Below are 22,964 nucleotides of genomic sequence, written 5' to 3'. Positions count from 1 at the left end.
CGGCCAAGTCCTGCCATCCACCTGCCCACTCTTAGGCGCTCAAGGGTTGTTGGTACGTTGACGAGGAGAGTTCCGAGGAGGTTTGTTCTTTGTAGGTGCACTTGTCTTTGGTCGCGACACGGCTTGCAGTTCTTCTGATTACTAGTGTGTTGTAGCCATTGTTGGCGGTGTGTATCGGCCGTCGGCCTCTTCTTCTATGTGATTGATATATCTTTCAAGACATATTCTCGAAAAAAGTATCTTAAGAACATGGTTTGGAAGAAAATCGAGAATGGATGAAACAAATATTGTGAAAGGTTGTTATTAAATTCATGGCACAGTCACTGCTCGCTTTATCTATGTCTTGCTATAAACTACCACGTGGGCTATGCGAGCATATTAATTCTCTGATAAGAAAATTTCAGTGGGTTGTAAAGAAGGAAGGGAAAAGCCAGCATGGGTGTCATGGGATGTAATTATCCAACCAAAGTATATGGGAGGTATTGGTTTTAGAGGCTTGGAACTTTTAAATGTTGCTATGTCATCTCGCCACGCGTGGAGGATTCTTCATGTTCCATTGTCTTTGAGTGCAAGATTATTGAAGACTATTTATTGCCCTAATGGTAATCTTCGAAAAGCGCAACTTGGAACTTCTCATGACTGGAAAGCTATCCATGAAGGGGGTTGGGTGCCGAAATATGGTATTGTTAAGAGGATACTACGTGACAGGAGGACCATAAATATTTGGGGGGAAAATAGGATTTCACCCAATAATTCATGAGACCGATTGCTACAAGAGGAGATAAAGAACAAGAGTTGGTATCAGAATTGATCAACATTACAAAAGCATGTTGGAAGGAAAATGCCCTGAAGATCCAGTGGTGTCAAAGTTGATAGTGTATTTAAATTGCTTGGAGGTTATCAATCTGATGAAGGAGACAAACTTTTTCTCTTATACTGCTAATCGATATTGATATTAGACGATGAAACTTTTTCTCTTATAGGTTTGTTGGTACATTTAGAAAAGATCGGTGGGCTATCCATCGATATCACAACACTGCTAGGTGAAAGTGGTGATGTTGTTTCTTTCTGACCTGGACACAGCATATGTTACATCTGTAGCAATGCATGCATATATGTGTTAGCAACCTTGTAAATATTATTGTAAACATCTTTTTTTTTTCTTGAGGGACTTGTAAACATCTTTTCTCTTTGCCAGGCATTGGTATTATCGTTCATCAGGTGTAAAATCTGGAATGGCAGAAATGCCCTCTCATATGTGACGAAATGACTTCAACCTGCCACCACCGTGTGCCCAGCTGACCTGAGCCCAAGAGTACAAACCCAAGCCCAAATCAAGAACACTGTCTCGGCCCTCTCTCCCCTGCCACAAGCGGCTAGGGTTTCACCTCCCGCCGCCGCCGCCGCAGCCGTCTACCGAGCTCCTCCGCCAGCAGATCTACCCCGGCTCGACCTCGGCCCCCGTCTCGCCGCTGCCCAGGTCAGAACCTCGTTCTCCAGCTTCCCACCGGCTACCTTAAGGCCGGCTCTGCCCGCATCTTGGCTTAATTTCTGTTCTAGCTCGCGTCGCCGAGGTGCTACTAGAGTTTTACCTAGCGGCGCGCGTGTGTATGTCAAAGAATTTCTCTAGGTCACCTGGCTGTACTGCTCAAGTTAAATTTGCGGTAGATCAGTTCAGTTGCTTCTGCGCGAGACAGACCTTGTACTACCCTATTGGTTGTTTATTGTTTTTATGCATGATTTTTGTGGTTGCTGTGACATTTCAGATACTGTTGTTGTTACTGTTGCAGTGCAAGATGCCTCGCTACGATGAGCGTGACCGCTACAGCGGTAGCACGAGGCTCTACGTGGGCCGTCTCTCCTCGCGGACACGGACCCGGGACCTTGAGGACCTCTTCGCCAGATATGGGAGGTGAGCAGCAAATTTGGGCGCCTAAATGTTCCTGTGTTCATTGAGCAGGATTCTTTCAGTCAAAGCTTCTTTTTTTTTTTTGCCTTCGGACGGATAAAGCCCTCCACAAATATAATAGTACAGTACAGTTTCTTGTACCGTGGTTGGATGGATCTTGATGGGTTGCATATGGCACCGATGTGAATTCTGTGTGCCTAAGTGTAGTCAAATATGCATGTGCTTTGCTTCTTCTATTCTAAAAGCATGTTGTAGAACAGAACTTACGAGGCACCTGTTCAATTTTTGACAACCAATGACATTGTCATCCTCATGGTTACATTGAGGCAATGCTGTTCCATACAAAATGTCTGGGGCAGCACCTTGTCATTCTTCTCCCACATTAATTTTCTTGCCATCAAATATATCCACAAGCCGTTCATGTTAATAATTTGGATGATATTGTTGAAGGTTCTGGGGCTTAACCAACCTCGGAGTCCATGGTGGATTGGTGGGAGGGTGCCCTTGGTGGAATTGGTGGCTATTCTCGCGAAGTTTCTAGCAGACTTTGGCGATTGTTTTGATAAAACCTATTGACTGTTTTAAATGGAGACCACAATCACGCCTGGCGTTTAGTTCGGTATGCGTGGTGATACATTTCTCTACTTGCGTCTTGACGGTGTTGCTGTTTCTGGAAACTATTTCCGCAGAGTGCGACATGTGGATATGAAGCATGAGTTCGCATTTGTTGTAAGTAACCACTCTCTTTCACCTTGTTTTTGACGTTTCAATTCACGTCTCTCCTGTTTTATGTTGATGCCACTCCTTTGCTAAATCATACTGCAGGAGTTTAGTGATGCCAGGGATGCTGATGATGCAAGGTACAACCTTGATGGGCGTGACTTTGATGGAAGCCGCATGATTGTTGAGTTTGCTAAAGGGGTAATCCTAATGTTTCTCATCTATGATATACGTTTGTGTAATGATGTAGGCCTTTTGTTATTTGCGCTTTCTGATTACGATCTTCATTTTAATGTTAGGTTCCGCGTGGCCAAGGAGGGTCTGGGTCCCGTGACCGTGGTGGTGACCGTGAATATATGGGTCGGGGACCTCCTCCCGGTTCTGGCCGTTGCTTTAACTGTGGGATTGATGGCCACTGGGCTCGTGACTGCAAAGCTGGCGACTGGAAAAATAGGTGCTACCGTTGTGGAGATGGTGGCCATATAGAAAGGGACTGTCAGAACAGCCCTAAGAACCTAAAGTATGTCCTATGAGGTGTCTTTACTTGTTATAATTTTCTGTTATAAATAGAGCATATATGAATTTAGTCCCCTTAATGAAAACAGGCGAGGAAAGAGTTACTCCAGATCTCCATCACCTCGTCGCGGAAGGGTCCGCGATAGGAGCTACAGCAGGAGCCGCAGCAGGAGCTACAGGTATGTACCTTGTTTTGGAAATTTGTGTGCTTCCTTTTGTTGATTTCTATGGCATAATTTCCTTGTCGTAATGATCTGTGGAGTCTTAAGTTCTGTATGTGGGACTGGCATGGTTTTTCTTCCAAACTAAGTGTCTAGGATCTATTTTGTCCAACTGTCATGACATCCTCTCATGCATGCTGTCTGTACGAACTGTTTTCCTCTTAAGCATATCTTAGCTGCCTATTAGATCCGGTCTAGTTTCATTTGCAGCAATTCTGTGTGCGCAGTTCTACCTCCGTTTTAAAATAATTATCAGTTTTGTTTGTAGATCCATCCGTATCTAGATAAAGTCGTGACACTTATTTTGGAACAGAGTATGTATTAATCGGTTGAATGTAGGAATTAACTTTTATGTAGAGTCATGCTTATTCTGCAACAGCTGCATAATAGAACTTCTGTCTAAATTGGTTTACCTTATGTGGACCAGGGGTTTTCAGTTTTATCTAGATGTTGCTTTTTAAACATACACATATATGTGTTAAAAGAACGTACAAATAAGGTAAAAAATGGGTGATACTGTTATTTCCACTTGGCATGTTATCTGCATTTTGTATGTAACATCCATTGCTCTACACAGCCGCTCTGTTTCACCAAGGAGGGATGAGAGGCGGTCAAGGAGCCCCCGTGACAGCCGCAGCCCAAGCCCAAGGCGTAGCCCCCGCGACAGCCGCAGCCCTGCGAAGAGCCCCCGTCGCGACAGCCGCAGCCCTATGAAGAGTCGCAGCCCTTCACCCGCAAAGGACAGGGCCCGCAGCCCTACCCCCAATGGTAGCAGGAGCCCCGCGCCGAGGGACAACAGCAGGAGCCCTGCAAGGGGTGACCGTGACGTGAGCCCTGCTACAAATGGCCGTAGCCCAAGCCCAAGGGGCGACGGGGACAACAATGGTGGCAACCACCGTGCCGCTTCTCCTGGAGGAAGCGCGTCGCCAGGTGGGGGTTAAGAAGGAGATGGTAGCGTGACGGCTTGCTCCTGTGCTCGTGATGGTTTTCTTATGGACATGTTGAAGAAAGACTTATCTGTATTTGAATTTGTACAACTCTGCATTCTGGTTTGGTACTGTGCCGGTAGACTGTAATGTCTGTTGTACTAAGTTGCACTTGGGATCATTTTGCTTCATCTGTATTCTATCAGACTAATAATGTTGTGTGCTTATTATGATATTTCGAGTATCTTCAATGTGTTGGGCACAATGGGGTAATGATGAGACAATGCTAATGTTGCAGGAACATTTGATTCTTGATGCTTAGAGGGGATTGAAATCAACAGGTACACTGTAGTTTATTAATGCCCCTTTAGAAATGACAATATTTGATGGTGTAGATGGTGTTTTGGCTTGTGCATTTACTCATTCACCATCATATATGGAGCTGTTGATATCGGCAAATAATGGAACTCAACTCTGCACCAGGAATACTGCCATAGGGCCATGTGTTCATAATTTTTTACTGCCCTCAAACTCTAACCGTTGTTTAAGTTGAGTTACTTTGGTATAAAACTATTAGGTCGCAGCGTTGCGAACCGGGCCATTTTATGTAATACCATCGAGATGAAGATCAATGCCAATAGAAGAGAGCAGCTGCAGATGTATCTCTGAATACAGCGCTAGTCGTCGACAGTAGTAGCAGACATTGAACTGTTCTTCACTTCTTCTGTTGACCCAAGTAAGATTATGAATATCACCAAATCAGTTACTTGGGGTGCATTGTCTTTGGCTTCAGCAACCCCTGCGAGAACATCCATCTCTCGTTGCAAAACAGAGTCTTAGCGCCATCGCCGGCAGTGACAGACACCAGACTGTTAAACTCCTCGCTCGCCGCCTGATCTTTAGGCATTGGTAAACCCTGCCATGGCCTTAACAGTAGCAACAGAAACACAGGCAGCGAGTTCCTCCTTCGTCGTTGATCGTCTTCGAGGAGGAACATGTTGCCAAAAAGTTGAGAAAAAAACATCACGTGAAAAAGGAATTCAGAGAAACATTTACATCACCAATTAGCTCAAGTCTTGTTAAGCAGAGATGGAGGTTTATGGAAGCTCAAAAGGGTTTATGATTCCTCCTCATGGCAGTAGTTTTTGAGATACTGTAGTCCTTGAGACCTGGAGGCAGACCGAGTATCCAACGAGGTCATAGACTATGTTTTTTTTTAGTAAAGAGCATATATTCATTCAAACAAGAACAAGTACAGATTTAGCACAAGATCGAACACAGGAACAAGAAAGAAGGAAGAAGAGAACACCAGGAAGAACCACACATCTATTGCTCAAGATTTTTTGTAAAAATCATTTTTAGATTCACAACATGCTATTTTATCAGATGCAAGTTTGGCGAGCCTCAGCCCCGGGCAAAGGATCTTCATGCCCGCCGTTTTGAATATAGTTTGAAACGGGTATAAAATATTCGAAAACGATCCAAACAATGTGAAACCTTCGCGTGGTGTCATATTATGTGTCATAGTTGCAAGGAAAAATATTAAAATTGGAAAATTGCGAACATCACAAAAAATCCTTCACAAAATGAGCTATCATGTTCGAGGTTTCATGACATTTAGGTCAAACGACCATGTTATGGATAGAATCGCGGTATAGTTTGTGATAATATGCCCATATTGTGCATACATGTGGATATTGGGATGTCTTACGATATTGCAGGAGGAAGTTTTCCATTTCATCGCACGAAAAAACCATTTTCCATTTTTGAGGTGCTGAAAACGGGGTGTTTTGTGAAGCAACCACCAAATTAAAGTTTCACATTGGTACCAACATATTTTTTTAAAATACTAGACCACCTAAGATGGAAAATTTCCCAACCGGTGTATCTGGAACTTTTACGTCCATCCCTCATGAAAAAGACGAATTCCTGCCGAATCGGTAGGAGGCCGGCCACATTTGAAATACTGGTACATAATCTAATGCTCAAGATTTTTTGAAAAAATTATTTTTAGATTCAAAATATGATATAGATGTCATATTTGGATTTCTCTCATTTTTCTAATCGATTTAGACATATTATTTGTCAAATTTTGATTTACAGATTTAAAGATATTCATTATTCTATATTAAATAAAAAAGAAAAAACTAAATCATTTTATTGTCCATTTGATTTCAAGATTAATATACTTATTCTTGTAGTTTATGTAGGTAATTGTTTGGAATTCAAAAAATAATGATCTGCAACATCAAGTAATAAGGGTTAATAGTATTGATATGGTATTATTGTCAGCAAGGTGTCATTTCTTTCATGGAAGTCTAAATGGAAGCAAGAAGTTAAGCGTGCTAGGAGTGGAGTAGTGTGAGGATGAGTGGAATTTGACCTAATATTAAGTGTAGTTAGAGTTAAAATGGTGCATGTGAGAGATTAAAAAAATTAGGATAAAAAAATTTTAATTTTTTTTTTGAAAAAATTTGAATTTTTTTTTTTTTGGAAAAATTCGAGCCAGAATTAACAAACGGCGTTATTTCTGTGCCGACGGCAACTTTGCCTGTGCCGAGGCGTTATTGTGCCGTCGGCTGCCGTCGGCACAAGCCTGTGCCGAAGGCAAAGCAAGTTGTGCCGACGGCCGCCGGCCGGCACCTTGACTGGTTCCCGTAGTGAGTAACAAAAGCGTGGCGTATAAAATTACTCTGCTCGCACCGCTCTTCACCACACATCGACCTCGAAGAGTCACAAACGCGCATGACGCATCGTGATTTGTCTCCCTTGGCAATTAGGCGAGACGACCTAGCGGAAAGCGGAGCAGCGGCGGCGGCCGTCGGGAATCAGCCAGGACGCCACACGCGAGGTGCTTTTCCTCTCTTCACATGATCACATATTATTCAGTTATTCCCTATAGGCTACAGGCTACAGGCTATTCGTGAGGAGGTTACACTGGTAGAAAAACAGGCTTCCGGTGAGCCCCATAAGTCGCGAAGCTCTAGGAACCGCGACTAATGGTACCTTTAGTCGCGGTTCGGGAGGCGAACCGCGACCAAAGGCTCGGGCCCGGGCGCTCGGTGGCCAGCCGGTGCACGTGGGGGGCTTTAGTCGCGGTTGGCCGAGCCAACCGCGACTAAATGTCCTCGAGGCCTGGCCCAAAGGCGCTTTAGTCGCGGTTGGCTCGGCCAACCGCGACTAAAGCCCCTCCCCTATATATACCACTCAGCCCACGAGCACTTAGTCATTTGGTGCCACTTCTCTTCACAAACTTCACAAGGGGGTGTAGGGTTTGCTTTTGGCTCCTCTTATGCACACAAGGTGTTTGATGAAATGTCCCAAGAGCATGAAACAAACATGATATGAAGTGTCGGAGCCACACTTGATCGAGCTTCCTCATTTATTTTTTCCTCCTCGATCGCGGTTAGCAACAACTTGAACCTTTCATATATATGTGTCATTGATAAAATATGCATATGTGTGTAGTTCATTGTTTAATTTGTATTTAGTTTAACAAATGCATGATGGTTACTTATATATTTTGTATTATAATAATGCGGATGAATCGGCAATGGATGTACGCTAGCCGACTCTCCGGCGAATTCACTACGGGTTTGAAAGATTTCCTCGTAGTGGCTAATGCGAACAAGCAGGGGGGTTTTGTTATCTCGTCCATGTGTTGATTGTAAGAATCGGAAGGGTTACTCTTCCTCAAGGGAAGTTCACCGCACTCTGATTCGGCATGGTTTCATGCCAAGCTATAATTGTTGGACCAAGCATGGAGAAAGAGGGGTTATAATGGAAGAAGATGAAGAAGGGGATGACATCGATGAGAGCTATCTTGATCATTTCGATGATACTTTCATGGATGATGCTGAAGGTGGGGAAGGTGAAGGGGAAGGTGATCAAGAAGAGGCACGTGATGATCCCGTTGATGATCTTGGTCGGACCATTGCTGATGCACGAAGACGCTGCGAAACTGAAAAAGAGAGGGAGAATTTGGATCGCATGTTAGAGGATCACAGGAAGGCGCTGTACCCCGGATGCGATGATGGTCTGAAAAAGCTGGGCTGCACATCGGATTTGCTGAAATGGAAGGCACATGCAGGTGTAGCCGACTCGGCATTTGAAAACTTGCTGAAAATGTTGAAGAATATGTTTCCAAAGAATAACGAGTTGCCCGCCGAGTACGTACGAAGCAAAGAAGGTTGTCCGCCCTCTAGGTTTAGAGGTTACGAAGATACATGCATGCATTAACGATCGCATCCTCTACCGTGGTGAATACGAGAATTTGAATGAATGCCCGGTATGCACTCGCATTGCGTTATAAGATCGGAGGCGATGACCCCGGTGACGATGTTGAGGGCCGGAAACCCGGGAAGAGGGTTCCCGCCAAGGTGATGTGGTATGCTCCTATAATACCACGGTTGAAACGTCCGTTCGGGAACAAAGAGCATGCCAAGTTGTTGCGATGACACAAAGAGGACCGTAAGTCGGACGGGGAGTTGAGACACCCCGCGAGATGGAACACAATGGAGAAAGATCGACGGAGAGTTCAAAGATTTTGCAGCTGACGCAAGGAACATAAGATTTGGTCTAAGTACGGATGGCATGAATCCTTTTGGCGAGCGAGCTCCAGCCATAGCACCTGGCCCGTGACTCTATGCATCTACAACCTTCCTCCTTGGTTGTGCATGAAGCGGAAGTTCATTATGATGCCGAGTTCTCATCCAAGGTCCGAAGCAACCCGGCAACGACATCGATGTGTACCTAAGGCCATTAGTTGATGAGCTTTTACAGCTGTGGGGCAGACCTGGTGTCCGTGTGTGGGATGAGCACAAAGAAGAGGAATTTGACCTACGAGCGTTGCTTTTCGTAACCATCAACGATTGGCCTGCTCTTAGTAACCTTTCGGGACTGTCAAATAAGGGATACAATGCATGCACGCACTGCTTACATGAGACCGAAAGTGTACATTTGCCAAATTGTAAGAAGAACGTGTACCTTGGGCATCGTCGATTTTCTTCCGAAAGGTCATCCGAGTAAGAAAGAAAGGCAAGCATTACAACGGCAAGGCGGATCACCGGCCGAAGCTCGCGGAACACACTGGTGCTTGAGGTATTTGATATGGTCAAGGATTTGAAAGTCATCTTTGGAAAGGGTCCTGGCGGACAATCAGTTCCGAAGGGAGCTGACGGGCACGTAGCCATGTGGAAGAAGAAATCTATATTCTGGGAGCTAGAATATTGGAAAGTCCTAGAAGTCCGCTCTGCAATCGACGTGATGCACGTTACGAAGAATATTTGTGTGAACATCCTAAGCTTCTTGGGCGTGTATGGGAAGTCAAATGATACAAAGGAAGCACGGCAGGACCAGCAAAGTTTGAAAGACCCTGATGACCGGCATCCGGAACGGTTTCAAGGTCGTGCCGGCCTACGCTACGACCAAAGAAGAGAAGGTCATCTTTTTGAATGCCCGAGCAAGTATGAAGGTCCCGTCAGGATTCTCGTCCAATATAAAGGGAATAATAAACATGGCGGAGAAAAAGTTCCAAAACCTGAAGTCTCACGACTCGCCACGTGATTATGACGCAATTGCTTCCGATTGCTTTGAGGGGGCTCTGCCGGAAAATGTTCGAGTAGCCATTGTGAAGCTATGTGCATTCCTCAATGCAATCTCTCGAAAGGTAATCAATATAGAAGTTCTACCACGGTTACGGAACGATGTGATCCAATGTCTTGTCGGTTTCGAGTTGGTGTTCCCGCCATCCTTCTTCAATATTATGACGCACCTCCTGGTTCACCTAGTCGATGAGATTTCCATTCTCGGTCCTGTATTTCTACACAATATGTTCCCCTTCGAGAGGTTCATGGGAGTATTAAAGAAATATGTTCGTAACCGTGCTAGGCCGAAGGAAGCATCGCCAAGGGCTATGGAAATGAGGAGGTAATTGAGTTTTGTGTTGACTTTGTTCCCGACCTTAAGCCGATTGGTCTTCCTCAATCGCGGCACGAGGGGAGACTAAGTGGAAAAGGCACGATCGGAAGGAAATCAACGATATGTATGGACGGCCATTCTCCGATCGAAGCACACCACACGAGTTCCGACCAATTCTAGCTTGGTGGCTCCGTACTTTGAGAAACACAAGAATATTTTACGCTCGGACAACCCTGGGAAGCCTGAATCCTGGATTAGGAAGGCCCACATGGAGACTTTCGGCAGTTGGTTGAGAAAACATTTAATGAGTGACAATAAGGTTGTAGATCGGCTATACATGTTGGCCAAGACACCATCTTCGACTATAACGACTTTCCAAGGGTACGAGATAAATGGGAATACATTTTACACGATCGCTCAAGATAAAAAGAGCACCAACCAAAACAGTGGTGTCCGCTTTGATGCAGCAACCGAGAATGGGCAAAAGGTCACATATTATGGTTACATAGAGGAGATATGGGAACTTGACTATGGACCCTCCTTTAGGGTCCCTTTGTTCCGGTGCAAATGGTTCAAGCTAACGGGAGGTGGGGTAAAGGTGGACCAGCAATACGGAATGACAATGGTGGATTTCAACAATCTTGGTTACCTTGACGAACCATTCGTCCTAGCGAAAGATGTCGCTCGGGTTTTCTATGTGAAGGACATGAGTAGCAAACCGAGGAAACGGAAAGATAAGAAAACGATCGGTACATCATGCGATGATCCAAAGCGCCACATTGTTCTTTCGGGGAAAAGAAACATCGTGGGAGTGGAGGACAAGACAGACATGTCGGAAGATTATAATATGTTTGCTGAAATTCCGCCCTTCAAAGTGAACACCGACCCAAGCATTAAGTTAAATGATGAGGATGCTCCATGGATACGGCACAATCGTAAGCAAGCGGGGACACAAGGGAAGAAATGATGTGTAATAATTTATTGTACCAAACTTTGTTGAATGAATCATGTGAATTATATTACCCGTGATGTGTTTGGTGTCCATTTTCGAATGATTCAATTGACTCGAGATAGCACTGATGATACATGAAATTTGGAGTGACTAAGTCATACTCCTGCCTAGGCGTATAATATGCATACTCGTAGTCTTCATAGTCGCCGCCGTTGTACTGGTAGTTGTCGCCTTCTAAGTTGCCGCCGTCGTCGTCGTCGCTGTCGTCGGGCGGCGCTCGTGGCTCGAACTGAGGGTAGCGCAGGCGGGGGATATCGCCGGCCGTGATGTAGTCCATGACCCTCTGCAGAGTCCGGCCGTACCACCATAGCCGACGGCCGGCCTCGTGGAAGTTCCCGGGAAGCGAGACCGTCCTCCTCATACCCGGCGAGCGCCCTCTCACGCCGATTGATGAAGAAGGCGTCCCAAGTATGCTGGTTATCGGGATGCCGGCGGGGATTCATCCGCTGCTCCGGCGTGAGGTCGAGGTAGTAGTGGTTCGTGATGGCTGCCCGGCGCGCGGTACCTCGAGGGAGGGAGGGACCGGCACGCCGCCGGCGCTTAGGCTCCGGCCGGCGGGGACGCGGTAGCCCGGTGGGCAAGGGTAGTTCGAGGCGCAAAGCTCCTCCACTCGCTGGTAGGTTAGAGTGGGTGCGGTGGAAGCCATGAGAGAGTGATGAGAGATTGTAGAGATGTGATAATGCTGGCCAAGCCGGGCTACATATATGTAGTGAGAAATGGCGGGAAAAATGGGAGCGGGAAGACAGGAGGCGGGAAGAAAGAGGCGGGAAGACAGGAGGCGGGAAGAAAGAGACGGGAAGAAAGAGGCGAGAATAAAGTGGCGGGAAGAAAGAGGCGGGAAGAAAGTGGCGGGAAGACAGGGAAGAAATGGCGGGAAGAAGAGGAAGAAATGTAGTAAGATTTTGAAATGAATTAATTTTATTTTTCTGAATTTATTGATATATTATTTGTATTTTTTAGATTTTTAAATGAATTAGTTTTATTTTTCTTTATTTTTTGATATATTATTTGTATTTTTAACATTTTGAAATGAATTAGTTTTATTTTTAAGAATTTTTTGATATATTATTTGTATTTTTAACATTTTGAATTGAATTGGTTTTATTTTTCTGAATTTTTTGATATATAATTTGTATTTTTAACATATTGAAATGAATTAGTTTTATTTTTCTGATTTTTTTGATATATAATTTGTATTTTTAAGATTTTGAATTGAATTATTTTTATTTTTCTGAATTTTTTGATATATTATATGTATTTTTCACAATTAGAAATGAATTATTTTTATTTTTCACATTTAGAAAATGAAAGAATTTTGAAAAAGGCCTTTAGTCGCGGTTGGCCTGGCCAACCGCGACTAAAGGTCATTTCCGCGGGAACCAAAAAAGGGGCGAAAAAAGGGCTTTGGTCGCGGTTGGTGTGGCCAACCGCGACTAAAGGGTACCCTTTAGTCGCGGTTGGCCACACCAACCGCGACCAAAGGGGGGTCCCTATATAAAGCGGCGCTGAACGGCCGCGCCGAACACTTCGCCATTCTTCGTCTCTTCGTCTCTTCGAGCGCCTGAGGAGATCGATCTCGTCGCCACGCCGCCTGGAGGATCGTCGCCACGCCGTACACACGCCGCCGTAGCGCGCCACGCCGCCGTTCGTCTCCGCGCCGCCCTTCTCCGCCCTGCGCCCTCCTCCTTCTCCGTCTGCGCGCCGTCCGCGCTCTGCGCGCGCGCGTGCTCGATCCGGTCGGGGCCGGCGGGCGCGCGCGCCGCCTCCTTCTCGCGCCTTGCGCCGCCCGCCTCCGCGCGCGCTCGGCCGGCCGCCGCCCGCGCCGCGCGCGTCCCTGCCCCGTTCCGCCCTGCGCGCCGGCCGCCCCTGTCGATCTCCACGCCGCGCCGTTCGCCATGCATGCGCATGATGGCCGGCGGCGGCGGCGGCGCCGCCCGCGCGCGTGTATCAGAGAGAGAGATCAGAGAGGACCGCCGGCCACACGCGCATGCAGTACAGAGAGAGAGGGAGAGAACCGCCGGATTTTTTTTGTTGAGTTTTTTGTCTTTTTAATTTTAACTACTTAATTAACTTTGGAATGTTATTAAGTAAAAATGAAAAATATAATACTTTGGAAGGTTAACTGAAAAATTGACTTAATAAAAAATCTCTCTCTTTTTTTACTTAACAAAAAATTAACTTAACTAAAATTTTGACTTAATAAAATTAAAACTTAACATATTATTATGACTTAATAAAATTTTGACTTAATATGAATTTTGACTTAATATGACTTAAAATTTTGACTTAATAAAATTAAAACTTAACATATTATTATGACTTAATAAAATTTTTACTTAAAATGACTTAAATTTTGACTTAATATGACTTAATAAAATTAAAACTTAACATATTATTATGACTTAATAAAATTTTTAGTTAAAATGACTTAAATTTTGACTTAACATGACTTAAAATTTTGACTTAATAAAATTAAAACTTAACATATTATTATGACTTAATAAAATTAAAACTTAACATATTATTTTGACTTAATAAAATTAAAACTTAACATATTATTATGACTTAATAAAATTAAAACTTAACATATTATTATGACTTAATAAAATTAAAACTTAACATATTATTATGACTTTTAAAAGAACTCTAGACTTGACTTAGAAATTTTTTGACTTAACGAAAATTTGACTTAACCACCGCGCGTATACGGAGGGGACGGCGACGCTCGTCGCCCCCTCCGTATACGCGCGGTGTTTTTTTTGGGATCGAGAGGGGGCGGTGAGGGTTATGTGTCGGCGGCACCGCCACCGCCCCTTTCGCCACCGCTTCGCCACCGCCACCGGTCTCTCGGTCACGCATATACACATCTAATACGCGCGCGTCCCCCCTCTCGCCTCCCTCGTCGCCCTCTCTCTTTATATGTAGAAGAGATGTGATAATAATGTTGGCATATACACAATTACTTAGTTTTTACTACATGTTTTCAGGACCGACATATGGCGGACGATAGAGCTGACCCGATTCCGGAGAACTATGATCCGGACGCCGAAGACCATATGTTCGGCATCATAAACGGCGATATTCCATATGTGCCGACCGGACAAGAAGAAGATGATATCTCTTCTTATCCGAACCCGGACGGTGAAGATGAAGGGCGCCGTCGGCAAGATGATGCCGAAGAAACGTCGGTAAACGACGATCTTGAATTGGAAGTAGCAACCACCTCCGGCGCCGAGGTATATATATACATTGAGCCTGTGGTGATACAAACTAACTGATTTGAATAAATATGTGTGTACTAACGCGCGCGACTCTCTTTCTTATTTTAGCCCTCGGCCGGATCGTCGAAAAAATCGAGTACGTCGTCGTCAAAGCGTGGCGCAACCAAGACGATGAAACCAAACGAAACATGCACCATCGAGGTTGTCGAGGAAGCAACCGGCAGGCCGCTGGAGCCCGAGCAAGAACGCCACCAAGTTTATCGGCCAATGCGGAGCCGTTGTTAGAGACAACGTCTCGATCACCGTCCAGGAGTGGAATGAGCCAAAGAAGGCACGTCTTGGTTTCACTTTTGTCGATAAGAGAACAAAAAAAGATTGCTTCAAGAAGCTTATAGAACATTTCGTTCTACCTCCGGAATACCGCAGATACGATGAGGCGGGTAACAAGATTCGGGAAAACAAGGAGAGGTGCAAGCTAGTCAAACAGTTCGCTCTTTCTAAGATGGCCGACGCATTCCGGAAATACAAGCAAAAACTAGGCCATGACTTTGTCAAGCAGGGCAAGACTCCGGTTTTCGAAGGACAATATGAGAAACTGCAACATGATTGGCCAGAATTTGTGAAGCAAAAGAAATCGGAGCGAGTTCCTTGAAATGTCGAAAAAAATAAGAAGAATGCGGCCAAGAAGGAGTACAATCATATTATGGGGCCGAGGAGGGTATCGCTTTTGGCAGCCTAGGTGGGAGAAGATGGAGAATGAGCTGAGGGCGCGAGGAATCCGTCCAGGTACGGAGGGATGGGACCCAAGGGCCAAAAGGCTGGTGGTACGGGCATGGGGGATCGCTCGAACCCGGAGACAGGGGAGTGTGTTTATCGGGGCAAAATAATTAAACCCACCCAAAAGCTTATTGAGGCAATGAGGGATGCTCAAGAGGGGAGGATCAAGTTCAACGGAGAGAACGACGCCACGACAAAAGCCCTCGGGAATCCTGAACACGGAGGACGTGTACGAGGCATGCCCGGGGACATTCCGTGGAAAGTAGGGTTCCCCCAGAACGATGACCCGTACGGTTACAGAAGCCGTAAGAGAAAGATGGATCGGGATGCAGATGTTGTGGCGAACTTGGTAACGGAAATGGATATGATGAAGAAAACCGTGAGTGTACTAGTAGCCGAAAGAGATGCAGCCCGGGCGCAGCATGAAGATCATCCAATGGATCTCGGAAGCCAGGAGCAGAGAAGAAGCAGCGTGGCTTCCACGGAGGCCCCACCGGCTGGTGCACCGACGATCGAAATTACTGCACCGGAGCCTGCGGTGGTCGAAATTACTGCACCGGAGCCTCCTCGCTACCCCGTGGACGATATAAAGGAGATGAAAGCATGTCATCCGTATTATCCTATCGGGAACATGTCCATGAAGGTAGCCATCGGCGGTGCTTTACCACCTGGAGCACTCCACCACAACAACCCCATTCCGGATGGCTATGCTCGTGTCACGGTGGAGGACATAGTCCAAGGGTTTGAGGACACTGGACATTGACATTGCTACACCCGAAGGGGCGACAAGACTTGGAGATGTCAAGCGCCGGTTCATTCTATGGCGAAGAAGTTTATCAAGTTTCCGGGCGAGGCGCCAAGGCAAACAAGTCCACCCCCTCCGGTGGTGGTGGCGGCGGCGGTGGTGGTGGTGGTTCACCTACACCTCCTTCACGTCAGCCGACGCCGTCCCCCAATTCACCTCCGGCGGGTAGCGGACGCCGCCCCCCGGTCCTCGTCCGGCGGGTGATCGGACGCCGCCCCCAATCCACCTCCGGCGAAGAAGCGAGGGCGGTCTTGGGTTATTAACCCGGAGCCTTATGTACCTGCAACCACAAAGATACCGAGCCATCACTAAAGCCTCTCGGCCCGAGGCCTTGGGAACTTAGTGTGGAGCAAAATGCAGCGGTCGTGGCTGCTCGAGCATGAGAAATGGCGGGCGGACTGCAAGAAGAAAAGAGAGCCCGAGCCCAAACAAGTATTTTCTGAGAAGGAAAAGAGCTGGGCTAAGTCATTTTTGAACACACCGTCCCAGGCCGCGAAGAATCTGCCTGACGACTATGAACGTGAACTTCGTAGTCAAGCACTCGCGGTCAGGGGGAAACAAGTTGCCCAGCTCGGGGAACAAAGTAAACAGTCGATCGCCCCGCTCATAGTGAAAGCCGCAGGTCCGGAGGACGATGCCCCTGATGTCATAGCAGCCGCGGCAGCACAGGGATTGACTGTAGCGAGAGCCAAAGAACAAGCGGCAGACTTAGGTCTGACTCTTCGTGCAGCGTTAGGCCTTGATGACGTGGCAATGAAGGACGTAGTATTTTCATATGTGAAGGATGGTCCTCTCGTCGAGCCTGCGCGAGAAGAGGATCTACCTCGACAAATGAAAGGTCTGCTAAATTGGTACAAGGGTTACATAAAACTTAAAAACGCCGGAGAATATATTTATGCGGAAGTTAGACCCGAGCATCACTTCAAACATTACTATATAACAATTCATCGGAGTGAATTGTTCCAGCTGTTCAATCTGCGCGAGCTCGACAAATCTATCATCAGCTGCTATGTTACGTAAGTGATTTATTAATTTCTACCCCATCTCGTTCATTGCCTGCACTATAAATATATATATTGTCCTAACTATCTGGTTGTGTACGCTATTATGCAGAATGAAGAAGCGGGAAATGCGAATAAGGCGCACCCATGATGTTGGGTTCATTGACCCACAAATAGTTAATTCATATGTGTTAGAACACCACCCCAAAGACGTGGAGGATGACCTGTGGCGGTTTCTTACAAAACAGGAACTCAAAAGTGATATTCTATTTCCTTACCATTTTGGGTGAGTGTTTCTGTCTTGAGCACATTCTCTTTTGTTTACTCCATGCATGGTATGTGGCTAATCGATGAGTTATGCATGATTGTGCATGTATCGTGTCCGCAGGTCCCACTCGGATTCTCGCTAGTAATACAAATTCAGAACTCCACGAGTTCTCGTCCACGACTCTCCGAATATGGATGCGGCGCTTTGGGCCGACATGAGAAAAATGATGCAAAAGTAACTACTTTCATTCGTTTGCGCTCTATATCGATCGGCCTATTTCGTTCATCATTTCCTAATATCAAGTAACTAATTAATAACTCTCTTGTTCATTTAATTTTCTTTGCCTCGTAGGGTTTGGAGACGGTTCGTAGATCAAAAGGTCGGTGAATTCAAACAAGAGATACATTTTAAAAGATCAAAGGCTGCGACCGGGGATATTCAGCCACCGGGGACCAATCTATGTGGATACTATGTTTGTGAGAGGATCCGGAGATACACCACTGAGCGGCAGCCGTCTGAGAACAACATTAGGAGGAATAACCTCCGGACGACGCTTACTCCAGAAGCTCGCTTCCGACCACTTCAAGAGGAACTAGCTGGATGGTTCGCCAGAGAAGTCATCGATCCTAGAGGAGAACACTATGTAGAGGACGTAGAACTTTATATGCACTAAATATGTATGGAAACTTGTTCAAAATTGTATATGGTCATTCGATATTGAATATTCCTCTTGAATTCTTTTTGGTTCTAATTTCAAATTTGTTTGAAATTGTACATTCATATGCATGTATGTAGTACGGTAGAATATGTGAAACTCCTTCAAAATTAAAACCCAAAAGAAATAAAACAATACAAATTAAAAACAAACAAGATTTAGGGGGAGGGGGGCTAAACCCTAAACCCTGCGGAGGCCTTTAGTCGCGGTTGGCCAGAAGAACCGCGACTAAAGGTCCTCCGCCCTGGCGCTCGCCTGCCGCCCACGTGGACGGGCCTTTAGTCGCGGTTCGTAAGGAACCGCGACTAAAGGGGGGGCCTTTAGTCGCGCCTAACGACTAATGGCAGTTGCCAACCGCGACCAAAGGCCATTTTTCTACCAGTGTTACCCACTTCAAGTTTCAACCATATTTACAAATGCCTGACTAGTGTGTTTATCTGAATATTTTTTGCAGTATCTTCGGTCTAGTAGATTAGCACTCCATATTTGCAATTTAGCTGTTTATAAGAATTATGAGAGTATAGTAGACTGCTATATGCAACATTGTAATTGACTAGTTTTACTGAATCTGTTCCTTGATTTTTTTGCAATGTAGATGAAGAAGAAGAATAAGAGTGCTGCTGACAGTAGCCTATTTGTATTGTGGGAAAAAGCTTCAAAAGCTAAAAATACAGATGAAACATCCACACCGAATCATATTGTTGTTGAATCAAATACTTCTCATGATCAGCTTGAGAACAATCTGCTCTATTTGTGTTGACATCATTTCGGTCATTTGAGTTTGTTTTCATGGCACACTTGATGAAAGAAATATTTGGATACACAGATGATTTGAGCAGAGCTTTGCAAATGAAAGAGCAAAATATTGTTCATGCTAGCTAGTTGATTTCGCAAAGTATCACTTGGAGGGCTTGAGGTTGATCCTGGATGGGGTGATTTTGTTATGAAGGTAACATCTTTCTGTACAAAGCATAAGATCAAAGTTGTTGATATGAAGGCTCGTTACTATCCTGTTGAGCGACCTAGAAGAGGTGGTTTCTATAATGGTGCAGATAATTACCATCGCTTCCATGTTGATATGTATGTGAGTGTTATTGATAGGCAAATTTCTAAGCTGGATGGCAGATTTGATGAGGTAAACACGGAATTATTTTCTTGCATGACAACATTTTGTCCACTTCATTCATTTGCTGCTTATAATCAAGAGAAGTTGGTTAGGCTTGCTTCAAAGTTTTATGCTAGTGATTTCACAATTAGTGAACCGGCAAAACTTCCATGGCAATTAGATTTATATATTAGTCATGTACACAGAGATAAAAGGTTCAAAAACTTGAAGAATATAGTTCAACTTTCAGTTATGCTTGTGGAGACAAACAAACATGAACGATATTTTGTTGTTCACAAACCTCTTAAGTATGTATCGATTTTGCCAGTAGCTGCTGCCAGTATTGAAAGGGTATTCTCCCCAATGAACTATGTGACGAATAAGCTAAGGAACAAAATGGGTGCTGAATATTTGAACGATTGTTTGGTTATATTTGTTGAGAGCGAATTCGACTTTGTACAATGTTGTGGGTCACAGAGGCGATACTATCTGTAAGATGTTGGAGTTTTCACCACAAAATGTGACATTCAGAAAAGATCTTGTTGGTTCCAGAGTTGCATCATGAAATACTTTTCTAGAACGTTTGGCTTTGGTTCAATTAATGCAAGGGACTGATTAATTTTGATTGAATCTATGTGAGAGTGGTAAATTCTACGTGGATTCATTATATAGAGCATTAATCCAACCAAATGTGGTAGCTGATAATTACAAAAAGATTTAGAAAATGAAGATTCCGCTAAAGACTAGAGTTTTTTCATGATATATTCGTAGAGGCATAATCCACACTAAAGACGGAAACACAATTGGAACAGAAGTACAACATGTGTATTTTGTCACCATGACGAGACTATCAAACACGTATTCTTCATGTGCAATTTTTTTAGATCTATATGGTTGGTCATCCAAGTAGGTTCTATCTTATTCCCACCATATAACATTGCTAATATATTCGGAAATTTTCTCAAGGGTGTGGATCATATGTTTAGGATACTTATGAGGGTGGGAGCACTTGCCATTATTTGGTCGCTTTGGTTATATAAAAATGTTAATGTTTTTAATGATACAAATTCTTCTCTCTTTAAGTTATGTACCGGTACACAACTTTGCTCCATTCGTGGTTGTCTCTACATAGTGTGGATAATCTATTTATGAAGAAGGGGTATACACGGTTGGATAAAACATCGAGAGATATTTTTATTCAACATTGATGGCAGCATAATATTCGGATTGGTCCTCCATCACCTTAGGCGCATGTGCAATTCATTTTGAGGATTAATTGTATTGCCCCTTTTTATACTCTTTTGATATTGCTCTGTGCATCTTAGTTATGCAGAGACCGGGTGTAATGATTAAATCTTCTAAGTATAAATCGCCCTTTATTTAAAAAAATATAGTTCAAATGACATGGTTCGAACAAAATAGTTTAAACAACATATATAGATCAATTGTGTAGTTCAAAAACAAGATATCCACTATTGCGCCCACCAATACCTTTCATCCTATCAGCTCCGGCAGGATATAGTTCTTGGTAAATGATTCCATCCCGTTGAGGTGGGGATGACCCACTCAATAGATTCGACGATGTCATTTTGACGGCTTTGTCCTTGTCCTCTGACGGTGACCACATCTTGTAGATGAACGGTTGTGTCTTGTACAATGACCTTCATCTCCCTTTGCTCCGCCTCAATGGACACCCACAGGCGATTCAACTTCTCTCGCTTTGCGTATGGGACTAGGTTATGTATCTTGCATGTTTGGCCTAATTAGTTGGATGGTCTGGCCAATCAATATATATAGGCATAAGGCTATTCAATAAACTCATTGTATATTTATGCTAACTATTTTTACATTCTCATCACTCTGCTGGTTGTTAATATACGTAATTTTTTTTATTTTTTTGATATATCATACATAAAATTGATTGTTTTTGTATAAATAGCAACATTAACAACTCAAAGATTTCTAGTACTAGACTTCTAGTGTTAAATTGAAACAATATTTAGTTGTGAAATTATTGTATTTGTTAGATTGGCTGTTAAATAAAAATATTTCATTCCAATGTGTTTCATATAATAAAATTTGAGCAAGACAATATTTTTTACATTGTTCCACCAAATTATGATGCCCTTTTACTTATTATAACCCGTTTGTATTTGCACATTTTCCATGGTATCTTTAAATATATACAGAAATTATCCTAGTACTTATAGGGTATATGCATCTTGCTAATAAAGTTAGTTTGGTCTGAAAGTGCTTGTTCGCTCTTCATTGTTGGCGACACTCGTTTCTTCTAGAGGAACCAGCATATGCTTCTTGTTTTTGTTCTTGGGGATAAAGTGAATATTTATCTCTTGAAAATTTTAATATCCTTACGAGAATACATAAGAGGAACCAACATATCGTCCGCTTCGATACTTTTGCTATCATAGCTTTGTTGTAATTTAGTCTGGTGATGAATAGGAATTTCCAAAGTGCATTAATGCTGATTAAACGACGTCATTACTTCCTCTGCCTAAGCGAAATGAATTTTGGTTTGCGACATCAAAACAATATTATTTATTTTAGACGAATCTAATTTCATGTATGTGGTTTGTATTTTCATGTTAGTGCTATATGGATTTCATAACAATATACAATGGAACCGGAGAACATGAAAACCACTGCTCGTCGTACCGAGGGCGCCACACCGCTCGTCGCTGCCGAGGACGGGAACCACGGCTGTACTATTTTGTACGGATATGATCTTACTAAGTGTACAACTCGTACATACGAGTTTCAAGATGACTAGACTCTCACCTAATAATCTCTTAATGTACATCATACTCTTAATTATGAAGGGGTACAAGTTCAACACAGTCTCGACCGTTCACGTGTTTGTGGGGTGTGTGTACCGAAGCGGAAGTCAACAAAAAATTCATCAACATCTAGGGAAATTTCATGGTTCCGAAGTCCAAGAAGGAGATGGATCGATGTAAACAACAATTTACACCCGTGAGAAATTATAGAAAACGTGTACAAAAAATTGAACCCCAAAGAGTTATCTCATGAAAAGAAGGGGAAAAGAATCTTAATTAAAGAGCATGCAAATGATATGACATAGATTTAAACCGCATCGCTGCCTTGCTCTCGGGTCCGTCCGTGCTTTGCTTTCGACGACGTGTGGACGGCGACTCGCTACTAACAACAACAAACAACATTAACAGAGAGCACCGTATATATATAAAGCCGCCAGGGGCGTCATATTCACTATATTTCTTTACGAGGTAGAGAAGGAGACAATGGGGAGACATGACAAGAGCACACATACACAATTTCTCCACGAACTTTAATGACCCAAGAAAATTTAGACAAGAATCCTGACAAGTGCCAAAGATAAAGAATATGAAGGAAGACAACCCACGAGTCATGACAAGAAGGCACATATGCAATTCCTCCACCAACCAAGAAACTTTGGACACGAGTGTGAGCGTGTGACAAGTGCCAACGATGACGAATAAGAAGGGCGAAGAAGAACAAGCGAGATGATAGAAGACGATACATCCACTAGTTAACCAACGGCAAAGCCGAAGCACTAGCTAAACCACTCAGAGAGAGAGAGACAATGATTGAGCATCGCTGTTGCTCGCCGATCAATCCTGGCCGTCCGTTTCCGACCAGACGGAGCGCATGCATCGGAATGGTTCGAGAATCATGGATGCCAGTCCTCTTATATTGCTTGTGCAATGCAAACACATGCCTGCTGGCTGGGTACGTTCGTTCTGACTGTCGTTCTGCTAGCTAGAACCATTTTTTCATCAAGATTATGGTAATATGATGAGTTATGATCGATTAGTACATAACAGTTCATCC

General features: G+C 44.1%; 1 protein-coding gene across 1 annotated transcript; it reads left to right on the top strand.

Moving 5' to 3' along the window:
* Positions 1 to 1,366: 1,366 nt before the first annotated feature.
* On the top strand, positions 1,367 to 4,536 carry LOC124652842 (serine/arginine-rich splicing factor RS2Z32-like). Its single transcript, XM_047191886.1, has 7 exons — positions 1,367 to 1,480; positions 1,791 to 1,912; positions 2,599 to 2,638; positions 2,735 to 2,830; positions 2,929 to 3,149; positions 3,235 to 3,324; positions 3,944 to 4,536. The coding sequence occupies exons 2-7, from the start codon at positions 1,797 to 1,799 to the stop codon at positions 4,305 to 4,307; spliced, it is 927 nt and encodes a 308-aa protein (XP_047047842.1). The 5' UTR covers positions 1,367 to 1,480; positions 1,791 to 1,796; the 3' UTR covers positions 4,308 to 4,536.
* Positions 4,537 to 22,964: the final 18,428 nt, after the last annotated feature.

Source organism: Lolium rigidum, chromosome 5, assembly GCF_022539505.1.
Source record: "Lolium rigidum isolate FL_2022 chromosome 5, APGP_CSIRO_Lrig_0.1, whole genome shotgun sequence".
NCBI classification, from domain to species: domain Eukaryota; kingdom Viridiplantae; phylum Streptophyta; class Magnoliopsida; order Poales; family Poaceae; genus Lolium; species Lolium rigidum.
Note: the sequence above shows the minus strand (reverse complement) of the source record. Positions and strands in the feature narration are given on the sequence as shown.